The sequence below is a fragment of the Cervus canadensis genome, chromosome 12 (assembly GCF_019320065.1).
Source record: "Cervus canadensis isolate Bull #8, Minnesota chromosome 12, ASM1932006v1, whole genome shotgun sequence".
Taxonomy (NCBI): domain Eukaryota; kingdom Metazoa; phylum Chordata; class Mammalia; order Artiodactyla; family Cervidae; genus Cervus; species Cervus canadensis.
Window position 1 is genome coordinate 52,148,210 of NC_057397.1, and position 16,532 is coordinate 52,164,741.

Consider the following 16,532-nt stretch of genomic DNA (forward strand, 5'->3'; position numbering starts at 1 on the left):
TAAAAGAAAAGAGTGTGGTGTGAAAAGCTCTATCTCCCACAGCACTGTACTATAACTTCTGTAAGGGAATGGCCTTGTCAGTTTGATTCATTGTTTACCCTTTGCACACAGTGCCTAGTTGGTGCCCAGAAATTGTTTTTGAATGAATAATATAAGTAAATTGTCCTGAAGGACTTGGTAATTAGTGTTCTGTTTTTTTTTTTTAAACTTTGTTGGCATTCTGCAGAAAAGAACAATCTGAGCAAAGCTCTTGGTTTTATGTTTATTTTTCTTATATTTCAGCTGTGGCAGAAGTAAAACTTCGAGATGATCAATATACACTGGAACACATGCATGCTTTTGGAATGTATAATTACCTACACTGTGACCCATGGTATCAAGACAGTGTCTACTACATTGATAACCTTGGAAGAATTATGAATTTAACAGTGATGCTGGTAAGAAAAAGATCTATAATATTAGGATTTTTCCAATAAATTTGATCTTTAATTTTCATTTTTCATCTGATGGCCACAGAATTGAGGTACACATACCTTTAATATATGGAATTGTATCATCAGTTTGTATAAAGCTTCATTTTGTTTAATTCAACTTTAATTTTTCCCTTCATTCCTGTTACTTTAACTTATTCCCCTCTACTCCTACCAAGGCAACTACTTAATTTATTTTATATCTCAATATTGATATAACTGTTCATGTCTGCTTGTTCTATGTGAATTAGCCCTGACGATGACAGTGGATTTATCTGTGTTTTCCTTTTGGTTAACTTTTGCATTATGTATTTTTAAGTATGTTAATTGAGAATAGATCTTTTAGGATTGATTTGTCTGCTGTGGATCAGTCCTTTTAGTGTTATAAAATATCCCTGTTTACCTTTGGGCTTTGGGAATAATTTCTGTCTTGAAATCTTCTGATATTTAATATAGCTGTCCTGGCTTTTTGTTTGTTTAATTAGTATTTGTCCTTTCCTATTCTTTTTCTTTGAGTTTGTATGTGTTAGTATTTTTAAAATGGGCCTTGTAAAGAGCATGTAGTTAGGTCTTGTTTTTTAATCCAGAATGACAATCTATGTCCTTTAATTGGCTTAGTACATTTATATTTAATTACTGTTATGGTTGAGTTTATGTTACCATTTTGCTAATTCTCCCTGTTTTGTCCCATCAGTTTTTTTGTTCCTTTGTGTCCCTCTTGTCCCTCTTTTTCTTTAAAAAAATTTTTTTATTAAAATTCTACTTTATTTTCTCTTTTGGTTTTTTATTTAAACCTGCTTGTGTTATTGACTGTGAGGACTACTCCATTTCTTCTAAAGGATTCTTGCCCACAGTAGTAGATATAATGGTCATTGAATTAAATTCACCCATTCTGGTCCATTTGAATTCACTGATTCCTAAAATGTCGATGTTCACTCTTACTATCTCCTGTTTAACCACTTCCGATTTACCTTGATTCATGGACGTAACATTCCAGGTTCCCACGCAGTATTGTTCTTTAAAGCATCAGACTTTACTTTCACCACCAGTCACATCCACAACTGGGTGTCGTTTCCGCTTTGACTCAGCCTCTTCATTCCTTCTGGAGCTGTTTCTCCACTCTTCTTCAGTAGCATATTGGGCACCTACCGACCTGGAGAGTTCATCTTTCAGTGTCATGTCCTTTTGCCTTTTCATACTGTTCATGGGATTCTCAAGACAAGAATACTGAAGTGGTTTGCCATTGCCTTCTCCTGTTGGACCATGTTTTGTCAGAACTCTCCACCATGACCCATCCATCTTGGGTGGCCTTACATGGCATGGCTCACTCATAGTTTCATTGAGTTAGACAAGGTTGTGATCCATGTGATCAGTTTGGTTAGTTTTCTGTGATTGTGGTTTTCATTCTATCTGCTGTCTGATGGATAAGAGGCTTGTGCAAGCTTCCTGATGGGAGGGACTGGCTGTGGGGGAAAGTGGATCTTGCCTTTGGTGGGCAAGGCCATGCTTAATTCAGTTCAGTTGCTCAGTCGTGTCCGACTCTTTGCGACCCTATGGATAGCAGCATGCCAGGCTTCCCTGTCTATCACCAACTTCTGGAGCTTACTCAGACTCATGTCTGTTGAGTTGGTGATGCCATCCATCTCATCCTCTATCGTCCCCTTCTCCTCCTGCCGTCTATCTTTCCCAGCATCAGGGTCTTTTCCAATGAGTCAGTTCTTCCCATCAGGTGGCCAAAGTATTGGAGTTTCAGCTTCAACATCAGTCCTTCCAGTGAATATTCTGGATTGATTTTCTTTAGGATGGACTGGTTGGATCCCCTTGCAGTCCAGGGACTCTCAAGATTCTTCTCCAACACCACAGTTCAAAAGCATCAATTCTTCGGGGCTCAGCTTTCTTTATGGTCCAACTCTCACATCGGTACACGACTACTGGAAAAACCATAGCTTGACTAGACGGACCTTTATTGGCTTAGTAATGTTTCTGCTTTTTTATGCTGTTTGGATTGGTCATAGCTTTTCTTCCAAGAAGCAAGTGTCTTTTAATTTCATGCTGCAGTCACCATCTGCAGTGATTTTGGAGCCCAAAGAAATAAAGTCTCTCACTATTTCCATTGTTTCCCCATCTGTTTGCCATGAAGTGGTGGGACCAGATGCCTCGATCTTTGTTTTCTGAATGTTGAGTTTTAAGCCAACTTTTTCACTCTCCTCCTTCACTTTCATCAAGAGGCTCTTTATTTCCTCTTCGCTTTCTGCCATAAGGTTGGTGTCATCTGCATATCTGAGGTTATTGATATTTCTCCTGGCAATCTTGATTCCAGCTTGTTGCTTCATCGAGCCAGCATTTCACATGATGTACTCTGCATATAAGTTAAATAAACAGGGTGACAATATGCAGCCTTGGAGAAGGAGATGGCAACCCACTCCAGTATTCTTGCCTGGAGAATCCCATGGACAGAGGAGCCTGGCAGTCCACGGGGTCGCAGAGAGTCGGACACAACTGAATAACTGAGCACTACAATATACAGCCTTGACGTATTCCTTTCCTGATTTGGAAACAGTCTGTTGTTCCATGTACAGTTCTAACTGTTGCTTCTTGCCTGCATACAGGTTTCTCAGGAGGAAGGTCAGGTGGTTTGTTGTGATCCACACAGTCAAAGGCTTTGGCGTAGACAACAAAGCAGAAGTAGATGTTTTTCTGGAACTGTCTTGCTTTTTCAGTGATCCAACGGATGTTGGCAATTTGATCTCTGGTTCCTCTGCCTTTTCTAAATCCAGCTTCAAAATCTGGAAGTTCATGGTTCATGTACTGTTGAAGCCTGGCTTGGAGAATTTTAAGCATTACTTTGCTAGCGTGTGAGATGAGTGCAATTGTGCGGTAGTTTGAGCATTCTTTGGCATTGCCTTTCTTTGGGACTGGAATGAAAACTAACCTTTTCCAGTCCTGTGGCCACTGCTGAGTTTTCCAAATTTGCTGGCATGTTGAGTGCAGCACTTTCACAGCATCATCTTTCAGGATTTGAAATAGCTCAACTGGAATTCCATCACTTCCACTAGCTTTATTCCTAATGATGCTTCATAAGGCCCACTTGACTTTGTATTCCAGGATGTCTGGCTCTAGGTGAGTGATCACACCATTCTGGTTATCTGGGTCATGAAAGGCCATGCTTAGGAAATGTTTAATCTAATTTTCTGCTGACAGGTGGGACTGTGTTCCCTCCCTATAGTTTGGCCTGAGGCCAAACTATGGTAGGGGTAATGGCAGTAATGGGGACCTCCTTCAAAAAGACTTATGGCAGCACACTCAGGACTGTTGGAGTCAGCTCCTAGGATGGTCAGTGCCCCTGACCCTGCGGCAGGCCACTGTGACCCACGCCTCTGCCAGAGACTCCTGGACACTCGCGGGCAAGTCTGCCTCAGTCCCTTGTGGGGTCACTGCTCCTTTCTCCTGGTGCACAAAAGGTTTTGTTGTGGTATTTTTAATTGTTAGTGTAGAGATTGTCGTACTCATCCTTAACTTATCCTACTTTTCTTTTAATTAATGTTATTCTGCTTAAAAACAATGTAAAAACCCTACAGTAATATAATTCCTTTACTTCCCTTTCTGTCTTTTGAGCTATTGTCATACATTTTGCTTCTTCATATGTTGTAAACTTCATAATACATTGTTAATGTACTTGCTTTAAGTAATCAGTGGTCTGTTAATAGTTTCCTGACTGCTCCTTGCTCTTTCCAGCTTTCTTGTATATTTCATCTACAGAATTTATTTGCTCTTAACACTAAATTAAGTCCTTAAATATTTCCTTTATGGCAAGGAATACACTTTTTAACATGTAATTTTAGAAGAGGTAATGCATTCATGTGATTTAAAAAACAAGAAATTTAAAGAGATATTTAGTAAAGTCTTTCTGACCCTCTTTTTATCTGTCCTTTCCCTCTATTACTTCTTTTGACTAGTTTTTTGGTATATTCTTCCAGAGGTAGATTTGTGTGTGTATGTATGTGTTTGATTTTTATTTTTCTGGCAAGTATAAGCATAATGTGATATACTTGTTTAAAAAATACAAACTCTTCACCTTGGCGACTATAGCCTATAATGCCCTTTTCTCCAGCTTCGTCTTTCACCACTTTTTACCCCGCATTCTAACGACACCATGTTACTAAAATCTGCCTTGTGCCCCTCTGTCTCCAGCCCTTTACCTTCTCTGATTTCTGTATTGGACTGCTTCACAGTCTTCACTTAAGTTTCAGCTAACCATTTCATCTAGGAAGCTTGCCCTGAGGTCCTCCCTTTCCTCCTCCAGGATATTCAAACCATTAGTCTCAGATCTGCATGGACTGTGAGTTTATCTGCATAGGGCTAGATAATAAATGTTACAGGGTTTATGGACCAGACAGTCTTAAGTCACAGTTGCTCAGTTTTGCTATAGTAGTGTGAAAATAGCAATTCATAATATGTAAACAGTGAGTGTGGCTGCATTCCAGTAAAACTTTATTTACAAAGACAACAGGCGAATTTTTAGGCTTATGGAGTATAACTTGCCAATCCTTGATCTAGGCTGTGTGTCTTATATTTTTATAATCCTAGTAGCCAACAGAAGTCTTAATCAGTATGTTTATAAAATGGGTAACAGTTCCTTAAAGCTTACTGGCTTTACACTTTTGATATGATCTTATTATTTCTTCTTCAGATAAAAGTGTGAGTCTGGTTTGTTGAGATAGTATTACTGAATAAGAAATATTTATTTCTCTTCAACAAACATTTATTGAATACTGCTACCTGTCACCATTTAAGTGAGGATAGATGTAGAAATAGTGTGGAGGAGGAAATAGTTTACTCCTATGCATGGTCAGGAGAGGGATGCCAACAGGGTCACAGGGCCAAAAGCTTGGTTTTATCAGTTCACTCATTGATAATCATGATTTTGGATACTAATTCCAATTCAAATCACAGGATTGGAAATTTAGAGAATTAAAGTTCATGACTGCATTTGAAATACCATAGATAAGTAGTGTGGCCTACTTATCAGTATCTTTTTCTTCTATTGAAAAGTTTCCTTAGGAAATAAAATTATTTTATTTGGTGGCTTTTTTTCTGTAATTTTTTTTTGATAGCTTACTTACATGGAATCAGAGCAAAGACTGATACATCTTTGATTCCTTATCCTGTCCCATTGTCTAGCTTCTAATAATTCATTATAGTTCCTTATTAGGCTTACTGTCTCTTTGCCTATCTGTTGACTCATTAAAGACACTGTGTACACATACACTGTATATACACTGTGTACTGGGAAAGTGTGTACAGGCCAGGTAGCCTGTACACAGACACGTTTACTCTTTTGCCCACATATGATCATACACAGCCATACTCTGCATATGCATAGTTAGCATTTTATAGTGTTTTTTAAATTTAAGGACTCATATTTTTTAGAGTCCGTTATGCTTTGTTTCAGAAGACAAATCTAAAATCTGGATAGTTTTTAAGAATATTGACTAACGGAGCCTCAGTCTAATTTATACTGTTCACTTGACATTCAAAATGTTTGTTGAATATGCAGTATATGTTATGCATTATTGTAGGCACTGAGAGTGCTGCAGTGTACAAAATAAAGTCTCTTCTAGTTTATTAATTTCCAGTAGAATGTGAACTGATCTGCTTCCTTTCCTTGCTTTCCCAATTTGAACTTGACATTGAAACAATAACCTTTTTTGTATGTTTGTACGTGTTCAAAGCAATGTACATCTTTCTAAATGTGTATTTAATATGTATTTAATCTGTATTTAAATATGTTTAACTTCCTAGTAAAATTAGACAGATTCCCCCCCCCCCCCCCTTGGAGAGCAATAAGGAAGCCATAGTTTTGAATGCGTGACTTCTGGGAGAACTTCTGCAAGTGGCATTCTTCCCCGGTCCTCAGTTGTCACTCTCATCCCTGAACTCCTTTAGCACTTCATGTGTATTCTCTTTTAGGCAATTGGATTACAAAGTCCTTTTAACTATTTAGTTGAAAAGACATAAAATACACTCTAAATATAGTTTATTAGCTCTTCTATCAAGAAGACCTACATTTATCTATATACCTTTTTCCCCCGCCAACTAGTAAGTGACAGCTGTATGCTTGAGTGAGAATCCCCTGACCTGAATGCTAGTTTCTGTAGGTCATATCTCCTGGGCTGCCAGATGTCCCCAGAGAGGAGTCCTCTGGTTTCTTGTCTGAGAGGTTTAAGGCCTGATTGTGGCTTTCTGCTATCCAAAGAAAAGAAAAGAATTTGTAGTCTCATCTTTTGCATTCCTCTGTTTTCTTTCTGTGGTGTCCTTCACTCCTGTAGTTACTGGGCCTGAAGGCCAGAGTCAGTCTAATTAAAACTTTCAGTGGAGAAATCTCGTCTTTTGATAGATAGAGTGAGTTTATGTTAATTCGGGGAGAATTGGCATTTTTGCGAACCTTCTTTTTTATTATATTTTGTTTTATGTCCTTAAAGTAAGATTTTTATCATTCTCCTTTGGTCTTATGCTCAAGTTTAATTTTGACTATTTTATGGTTTTTGCCTCTTGTTAATATAGTTTTTTCTGTTTTCGTTCCTAGAGGTTTATTGATAAAGACTATTTGTTGTATAAGCAGTCACCTTAATTGATAATTCAGTGATTTTTACCTGTTCCCATTTAGGCTTTCAAAATTGATAGTTCCGTCATTAGCAAAAGGAAATGGTTTTGTCTCTCCTTTTCTAGTATTTGTGAAAGTAGAAAAAACATTCCTGTGTCATTTCCTTTTTGTCTTCTTGAAGAACCTCTGAGACAGTGTTGAATAATAGTGGGGATTGCAAGTATCTCTGTTTACCTTTTGATTTTAATTGTAATGGCTTTTAAATGACTTGAATACTCACTATTGGTTTTAGATAGCCCAGCTGGTAAAGAATCCACCTGCAGTGCAGGAGACATGAGTTTGATCTCTGGGTTGGGAAGATCCCTGGAGAAGGAAAAGGCTACCTACTCCAGTATTCTTGGGCTTCCCTTGTGGCTCAGCTGGTAAAGAATCTGCCCGCAATGCAGGAGACCTGAGTTCTGATCCCTGGGTTGGGAAGATCCCCTGGAGAAGGAAAAGGCTACCTACCCCAGTATTCTGGCCTGGAGAATTCCAGGGAATTCCATAGCCTCGCAAAGAGTCGGACATGACTGAGTGACTTTCACTTTATTGTTGTAAACTTGCTTCTTTCAGTTTCTATTCAATATTTTTATTATGCCTGATGAATTTTATTGTATGCCTTTTCAGAACCCACCTATTGTTAATGATTGTGTGTTTTTATTATCAGTGTAGTAAATTAAATTTCTATAGTTAAAAAAATTCCTTAAGTTTTGCAAATTAATTATTTTAGGTTAGAATGCATTATTCTTTTGATATATTGTTGAATTCTATTTGCTGACATTTTATTTATAATATTTGTATTTGTTTTCACAAATTATAATTTTTTTTTATTTTGATTATGTTGATAACAGGCTTTGATTAAAGTTTTGTTGGCTTCCTTGAATTGTAGAGTTTTCTGGAACTGAAATAGTTTAGAATTGGAGTAATCTACTCTTTATATATTAAATAAAAATTCTCTTCAGACCTGATATATATCCTGTTCTTTTTAATGGTAATTCTCTAACCACCTATCCAGTTTATTCTGTTGTAATTGGTTTACTCAAACTCTGTTTCATGGGTAGTACTATATATTTTTGCTAGGAAAAAAAATTATCTTTTCTCTCTTTCATTTTCCTTAATCAAACTTTACAAGGATATCATTATTATTTTATTTTTAAAGGACCATATTTGGGATTGTTTTAGTTTTCTGCTTAAGTCAGCTTTTTGTCTTTGGTTTTCAAACTGTATTGCACATGAGAATCATTTGGAGCAATTGATCAAAACAAAAAGCTAATTTCAGGTTGTGGTTCCCAAAGATTCTGATTCAGTTTGTTAGGGTGGGTTGTGCTCTGGGAATCTTCATTTTATCAAACATCCTAGATGACTTAGCTTCTGGTTTGGTGACCAAGTTTTGTGAAACTCTGCACCAGTGGTATAGAAGAATACTACACTATTATTTTTTTGATCAGCAACAAAGGAAATCAGCTAGCTCTTTGAATTATATTGGGGGCAGGTGGAGAGTATTGGCTGCTGTGGTTATACATTGGCTTTTTTTTTTTTTTTTTTTTAAGCAGAAAACAGTTCTTCCATACCTTTTATTGTCTGATTTTTTTTTTTTTTTTAAGTCAAAGGCACACATGCACAAATCTCAGGGAGGTTTTTATTTGTGGCTGATTTACAAAAATGACCATCCTTGTTAATTTGGGCTAAACATTATTGTGGTAACAGTGAATGAAGGCTGTGGGGCCTAAGAAAGGAAATCCACAAGTTGTTTAACCTTTCGATTTTATCAGGAGCCAGCAGGTGGCAGCAGGGCAACACAGGTTTATAGAGGCGTTGTACTGACAAGGTCCGAACCAGCTTAATTTGTGGGGTGTGTGTTCAGTCGCTCAGGTGTTAGACTGCAGCCCGCCAGGCTCCTCTGTCCATGGATTCTCCAGGCAAGAATACTGGAGTGGATTTGCCATTTCCTTCTCAGGGGATCTTCCCAACCCAGGGATCGAACCTGCTTCTCTTGCGTTTCCTGCATTGGCAGGAGGATTCTTTACCACTGAGCTACCTGGGAATCTCAGCCACAAGCCACTGAGCCAACTTGTGGTTTACAGTCCTTAATTTCAGAAAAATGTCAGTTGAGAGGAAGTTCACTTAGGAAGTAGAAAAATTCCAGTTCCTTAGAAAAGCAAAAACAAAGGGGAAAAAGTGTTTAAAATTTGATTCTTTATTATATTGTCATTTTATCATATTAGGGCTTGTTTTAAAGTACTGTGTTCTGTTTCTTAATATTTAGGGGATTAATTCTGTCCTAATTTCTTTTATCTGAAAAACTCATGTTTTTACCAGTAAAGAAGAGCATCATCTTGTGATGCCTCTTTAAATTGCATGTAAAGGTCCAGAGGAGAGTTACTAGATTCCATCTGAAGCATGCACTTTTGAGGCTGTGTCTCAGAGTTACTGGTTACAGCTACTTGCTAGTCCAGCTTAGTTATTTACCAGTATATTCTTGTCTAGACCTGAGTCCAGCTTATGTTCTACAGTTGAATTTACTAGCAGGGAACCAGTGATTTATCTGGTTAAAGAAAAATGAGAGGTGTAAAGTTCTTGGAACTGTGTGTGCCTAATACATTATTGAAAGCTTTGTGGTACATAAAGACATTACTTAATCAAATTACAATTAATTTAAAACACCTTTTCTTACAGTTCTAGCAAAAAAAGTGGGGGAAAGAAGGAGGATATAGTAAGATTTTGTTCCCTTCCAAATAGTTATTAGTGATGAAAGTCTTCCTCTAGAAAAAGATCACTCCCTTTTCAAAGGGCAAGTTTTTAAATATCAGTGTCTTATAGTAAATGGCATCCTTGTTTAGTTTGACCATTCTTTTTAAACTTGAGTAGTGTTTTCTATAAATGTACATGTATTAGAAAAAAGCTCTGTTAGTTCAGAGCTTCTCTTCTTATAGCTGTAACTAAGAGATCTCCAACTGTTTTAAGATGTTTTCATAAATACGTGGTTTATGTATTAGTACTAATTTGCTGTTTGTTTAGAGTGTCCTTTGTACACAATATGTGGACAGTGAGATTTTTGTAATATGTTTCATTGACTCAGGAATCTAATTAAAATACCATATAATGTATTAGCCTGAAAGAAAAACTGAGTATAGTAGTTTTGCTCATACCAGAGGGTTTTTTTTTTGGGTGGGGGGAGGTGTTACTCTATAAGTTGTGTTCACTTCTGATGTATCATTTGTTTAGAAAAACTTGAGAACTGATTTCTTCTCAAGAAAGTGTGGAATATAGGAAAGACCAACTTTTGGAGTTCAGTCAACCAAGATTTGAATATTGGCCCTGCCATTTCTAGCAGTGGAGTTATAGGCAAATTATTTAATTTTTTTGAACAGAGCTTTTTATCTTCTTCAAGTGGGATAATAATTTCAACTTCATAAGGTTTGGAAATAATTAAATGTGATGGCAGAAGTCAAAGCACTTATTTAATACAATACTGTACATTATTATCATTCAAGAAGTACTCCATCTATCATTGAAATTTTAATTCTTCCACAATTCAGCTGTGTAATGTTATCTCAGAATGATTGTCAGCAGCTTTGAACATAGTAATGTTAACTTTTTTTTGACTGAAAGAAGAAAATGATTGGTTGGGACCAGGACATTATAGATGCTAATTACATAAAGCTTTATTATTAAGATGCTGTAGAACTGTTAATGGAGGGTATTCAGAAGTAATTTAGTACTCTAATTTGATTTATTAATGCAGAAGAAAATATTTTGTTGCCTACAGTCCATTTAAAATTAAAATGTACTCTGAAAATTAGGTTTCAAAAATCAGGAGCATTTTAGGTTCTTTCACATAAACTATCATTTAACTTTGACATAACTGTGTGTTTTCTTTTGCATTTTTAATTATTTTTGGCTTCACATTTGTATATTTGAATATCTTAATCATTATATTGGATTTTGCACTCATTTATCTGATAATCATAGTCCATGGGGTCGCAGAGTCAGACACGACTGAGCGACTTTCACATTCATATCCGATAATCAGATGCCTAGCAGTCTCAGTTATGTGAGGCCTTGTATTTAAAAGAAAATGGCTTAAAGCCTTCTTTAGGATGGAGCATGAAATGAAGAATGATCCTTTCCTAACAACGGTTCCCTAGCTTAGATGTTGTGAAGGGCATGTAGTGGGGGAGACCACTAGAAACTTTGCTTTGAAACAACTATTTTGAGGAAGAAGTTGCATTTTATTTTAACTTATTCATATCTTTTAATTATGTATGTCACATGTAAATTATTTAGTGTTTTAAAAAAAAAAAGTCAAGCAATGTATTGAAGCAGTAATGGAAATTTTCCCTTCACCACCAGTCTCCTTTACCAGCAGATCTCGTTTTCCTTTCTAACAGTAAACACTAGAAAAGCCTGATCTGTCTATAGCTTACTCTGTGCTATGATATCATAGTGTTTGTTCCAACATAGATGGATTTATGTGTTTTCTGCATCTGCATTTATTTTTTTTTCAGTCATTATCTTAATGTCTTATAAATCTACTCAGGGGACTTAGTGGTCTGGTAGTTAAGACTTTGCCTTCCAATGAAGGGAATGCAGGTTTTCAATCCCTGGTCAGGGAGCCAAGATCCCACATGCCTCACAGACAAAAAACATAAAACAGAAGCAATATTACAACAAATTCAACAAAGACTTTAAAAATGGTCCACATAAAAAAATCTTTAAAAAATTAACTCTACTTTAGTGTAACTAAGTTATTTGGTATTCCAAATAATGGTTGTTCCAGTTAACCATTCATCTGCCAGTGCACTCCAGGCAAAGATGCCAGGTACACCTTTATATTTGAACACACTGGATTTATTACTTTGTGAAGCAGAGGAGGGATGTGTACGATGGGGAACCACAGGGTGTCTCAGTAAGAGGATGTTAGAAACGCCATTGTAGGATTAGGCTTGTATTAGATGGTTTGGGGAGAGGATTTTAGGAACTGGGGCTTTGCTCTGGGTTGGCTACTGTTAGGAAACGGGATAATTCCATGATGGGTATCTTAATAAGTCTTGTCCAGAAGGAGGGGAGACTGGACCAGGGCTTAAGCTGTGATTAGTAATATTGGCATGGATTAGGATCCTATTTGAGGCTTTGACAACATTCATATTTTATATGTATTCAGTTACCATTATGGAGTGATGCTGTTTTAGTCTTGTTTGGTCATAATGACAAAGTGTCCTCGTCAGACTGTGTCCTCGTCTGATGATGATGTTCTGTGAAATTGTTTATCAGGAAAATATAGCTGTTAGTGTCACGTCAGTTTAGTTCAGTCACTCAGTCATGTCCGACTCTGCGACGCCATGAATCGCAGCACGCCAGGCCTCCCTGTCCATCACCAACTCCCAGAGTTTACTCAAACTCATGTCCATCGAGTAGGTGATGCATCCGGCCATCTCATCCTCTGTCATCCCCTTCTCCTCCTGCCCCCAATCCCTCCCAGCATCAGGGTCTTTTCCAATGAGTCAACTCTTCACATGAGGTGGCCAAAGTACTGGAGTTTCAGCTTCAGCATCAGTCCTTCCAATGAACACCCAGGACTGATCTCCTTCAGGAGGGACTGGTTGGATCTCCTTGCAGTGCAAGGGACTCTCAAGAGTCTTCTCCAACACCACGGTTCAAAAGCATCAATTTTTCAGCGCTCAGCTTTCTTCACAGTCCACCTCTCACATCCATACATGACCACTGGAAAAACCATAGCCTTGACCAGACGGACCTTTGTTGGCAAAGTAATGTCTCTGCTTTTTAATATGCTATCTAGGTTGGTCATAACTTTCCTTCCAAGCAGTAAGCGTCTTTTAATTTCATGGCTGCAGTCATCATTTGCAGTGATTTTGGATCTCAAAAAAATAGTCTTTCACTGTTTCCACTTTTTCCCCATCTGTTTCCCATGAAGTGATGGGACCAGATGCCATGATCTTAGTTTTCTGAATGTTGAGTTTTAAGCCAACTTTTTCACTCTGCTCTTTCACTTTCATCAAGAGGCTTTTCAGTTCCTCTTCACTCTCTGCCATAAGGGTGGTGTCATCTGCATATCTGAGGTTATTGATATTTCTCCCGGCAATCTTGATTCCAGCTTGTGCTTCTTCCAGCCCAGCGTTTCTCATGATGTACTCTGCATATAAGTTAAATAGGCAGGGTGACAATATACAGCCTTGATGTACTCCTTTTCCTATTTGGAACCAGTCTGTTGTCCCATGTCCAGTTCTAACTGTTGCTTCCTGACCTGCATATAGATTTCTCAAGAGGCAGGTCCGGTGGTCTGGTATTCCCATCTCTTCCAGAATTTTCCACAGTTTATTGTGATCCACACAGTCAAAGGCTTTGGTGTAGTCGAGAAAGCAGAAATAGATGTTTTTCTGGAACTCTCTTGCTTTTTTTGATGATCCAGCGGATGTTGGCGATTTGATCTCTGGTTCCTCTGCCTTTTCTAAAACCAGCTTGAACATCTGGAAGTTCACGGTTCACGTATTGCTGAAGCCTGACTTGGAGAATTTTGAGCATTACTTTACTAGCATGTGAGATGAGTGCAATTGTGCGGTAGTTTGAGCACTCTTTGGGATTGCCTTTCTTTGGGATTGGAGTGAAAACTGACCTTTTCCAGTCCTGTGGTCACTGCTGAGTTTTCCAAATTTGCCGACATATTGAGTGTAGCACTTTCACAGCATCATCTTTCAGGATTTGAAATAGCTCAACTGGAATTCCATCACCTCCACTAGCTTTGTTCGTAATGATGCTTTCTAAGGCCCACCTGACTTCACATTCCAGGATGTCTGGCTCTAGGTGAATGATCACACCATCATGATTATCTGAGTCATGAAGATCGTTTTTGTATTGTTCTTCTGTGTATTCTTGCCACCTCTTCTTAATATCTTCTGCTTCTGTTAGATCCATAACATTTCTGTCCTTTATTGAGTCCATCTTTGCATGAAATGTTCCCTTGGTATCTCTAATTTTCTTGAAGAGATCTCTAGTCTTTCCCATTCTGTTGTTTGTTTTCCTGTGTTTCTTTGCATTGATCTCTGAGGAAGGCTTTCTTATCTCTCCTCCTTGCTATTCTTTGGAACTCTGCATTCAGATGGGAATATCTTTCCTTTTCTCCTTTGATTTTCGCTTCTCTTCTTTTCACAGCTATTTGTAAGGCCTCCTCTGACAACCATTTTGCCTTTTTGCATTTCTTCCATGGGGATGGTCTTGATCCCTGTCTCCTGTACAATGTCATGAACCTCCGTCCATAGTTCATCAGGCACTCTTGTCTATCAGATCTAGTCCCTTAAATCTATTTCTCACTTCCACTATATAGTCATAAGGGATTTGATTTAGGTCATACCTGAATGATCTAGTGGTTTTCCCTACTTTCTTCAATTTAAGTCTGAATTTGGCAATAAGGAGTTCATGATCTGAGCCACAGTCAGCTCCCAGTCTTGTTTTTGCTGACTGTATAGAGCTTCATCTTTGGCTGCAAAGAATATAATCAATCTGATTTTGGTATTGACCATCTGGTGATGTCCATCTGTAGAGTCTTCTCTTGTGTTGTTGGAAGAGGGTGTTTGCTGTGATCAGTGCGTTCTCTTGGCAAAACTCTATTAGCCTTTGCCCTGCTTCATTCCGTACTCCAAGGCCAAATTTGCCTGTTACTCCAGGTGTTTCTTGACTTCTGCTTTTGCATTCCAGTCCCCTATGATGAAAAGGACGTCTTATGAGTTAGTGTCACTAGCTCATAGCAAAACCAAGTCCTCGCTGATACTACCAGGCTAGCATTGGATGTCAGGTGCTGCTCTTCTCTTCCTCACTATTGATAAACGACTAGATTGTATCTTAGTTTTTATTAACACATTTTGTCATTTTCATTATTAAAATAAACATTCTTGTTATGTGGATCTTAGTGTACATGTGCAAGTTTTCTAGAAGTGGAATTGTATTTGTTGTTGTTTAGTCACTAAGTCGTGTCCAACTCTGTTGAGACACCATGGACTGTATCCTGCCAGGCTCCTCTGTCCATGGGATTCTCCAGGCAAGAATACTGGAGTGGGTAGCCAGACTCTTCTCTGGAGGATCTTCCCAGCCCAGGGATAGAACCCGTGTCTCCTGCATGGGCAGGCAGATTCTTTACCACTGAGCCACCTGGGAAACCCACTAAAGGGTGTATAGCACATCATAAAATTTGATTTATAATCATTGTGAAATGCCTATACTTCTGTTCCTACCAACAGGGCACCTTAGCCAAGAATAGAGATTAACAGTCTAAGATTTTTTTTTTCCTGGCTAATGGAGGTATATTATTTTAATCATTTTTTTTTTTTTCCTAGTGAGTTTGAATATTTTGGCCTTTTTTTTTAAACCATAGTTTTCCTGTTCATATTCTTTTACTATGATAAAAAAAATGATAACCTTGTCATTCTTGTTGAGTTTTAAAGGCACTTTGTATGTTATATATACTGTGTTATATTTGTGGCAAGTATTTGCCTTCCTGACTCCTGTATGTCTTTTATTTACTCATAAGAAGGCTTTCTGCACACTGAGATTATTAAAACAATCTTCTAACAAAGCGACTTTACTTTTCTCTTAAAACATTTAGATAATTGATCTATCTGGAATAAGGAATGTTTTTGTATAATTTTTTTCCTAAAATTCCCTAATGTTCCACTATTATTTGTTGACTAGTCCATTTCTTTCACAATAATTGGAAATTCAACATCATGTTTTAAATGCCTACACAGGCATTAGCTTGCAGTAAAATTTCTCTTACTTGCCTTTCACTTAACTGACTGGATTAACTGATATTCTCTCTTCTCTTTTAATAACATACTGACTGAAGACGACAGTAAGCTTGATGTGTATTGCTAGTCGGCTACTCAGTTCTCTGCTGTTATAATTCTGTTACTGCTAGCTGAGTTTTACATCAGTAATAATCAGATTTTCTCATTCTAAAAACTTGTCAACTGTGTTTGTTGGTGCATTTTCATTTAATGCAGTATTATATAAATCAGTAAAACATGAGTACAAAAAGAAGGAAAGGTGCCCTTTTAAAGAAAACAAAATTGCATGCTTTAGAAAGAAACAATGGGTCACTAAAAAACTTGAGGCTAATAAGGACATGGTTTAATTAATTAAATCTTTCTTAGTGTATGTGTATATATATTAATCTAAACAGTTCTAGGAGCAGGGAATGAAATACATGAAAAGTGAAAGTCACTCAGTCGTGTCCAACTCTTTGTGACCCTGTGAACTATACAGTCCATGGAATTCTCCAGGCCAGAATACTGGAGTGGGTAGCCCCTCCTTTGTCCAGGGGATCTTCCCAACCCAGGGATTGAATCCAGGTCTCCCATGTTTCAGGCGGATCCTTTACCAGCTGAGCCACCAGAGAAACCCTGAAA

The 16,532-nt window shown here is 37.7% G+C and overlaps 1 protein-coding gene across 1 annotated transcript in view; it reads left to right on the top strand.

Moving 5' to 3' along the window:
- The window catches only part of NUDCD1 (NudC domain containing 1), an 89,674-nt gene that overhangs the window by 14,953 nt on the left and 58,189 nt on the right, over positions 1-16,532 (top strand). Inside the window, exon 2 of the mRNA XM_043483733.1 lies at positions 283-437. Within this exon, the coding sequence (XP_043339668.1) occupies positions 283-437 (155 nt within the window). The remainder of the gene's footprint in view (positions 1-282; positions 438-16,532) is intronic.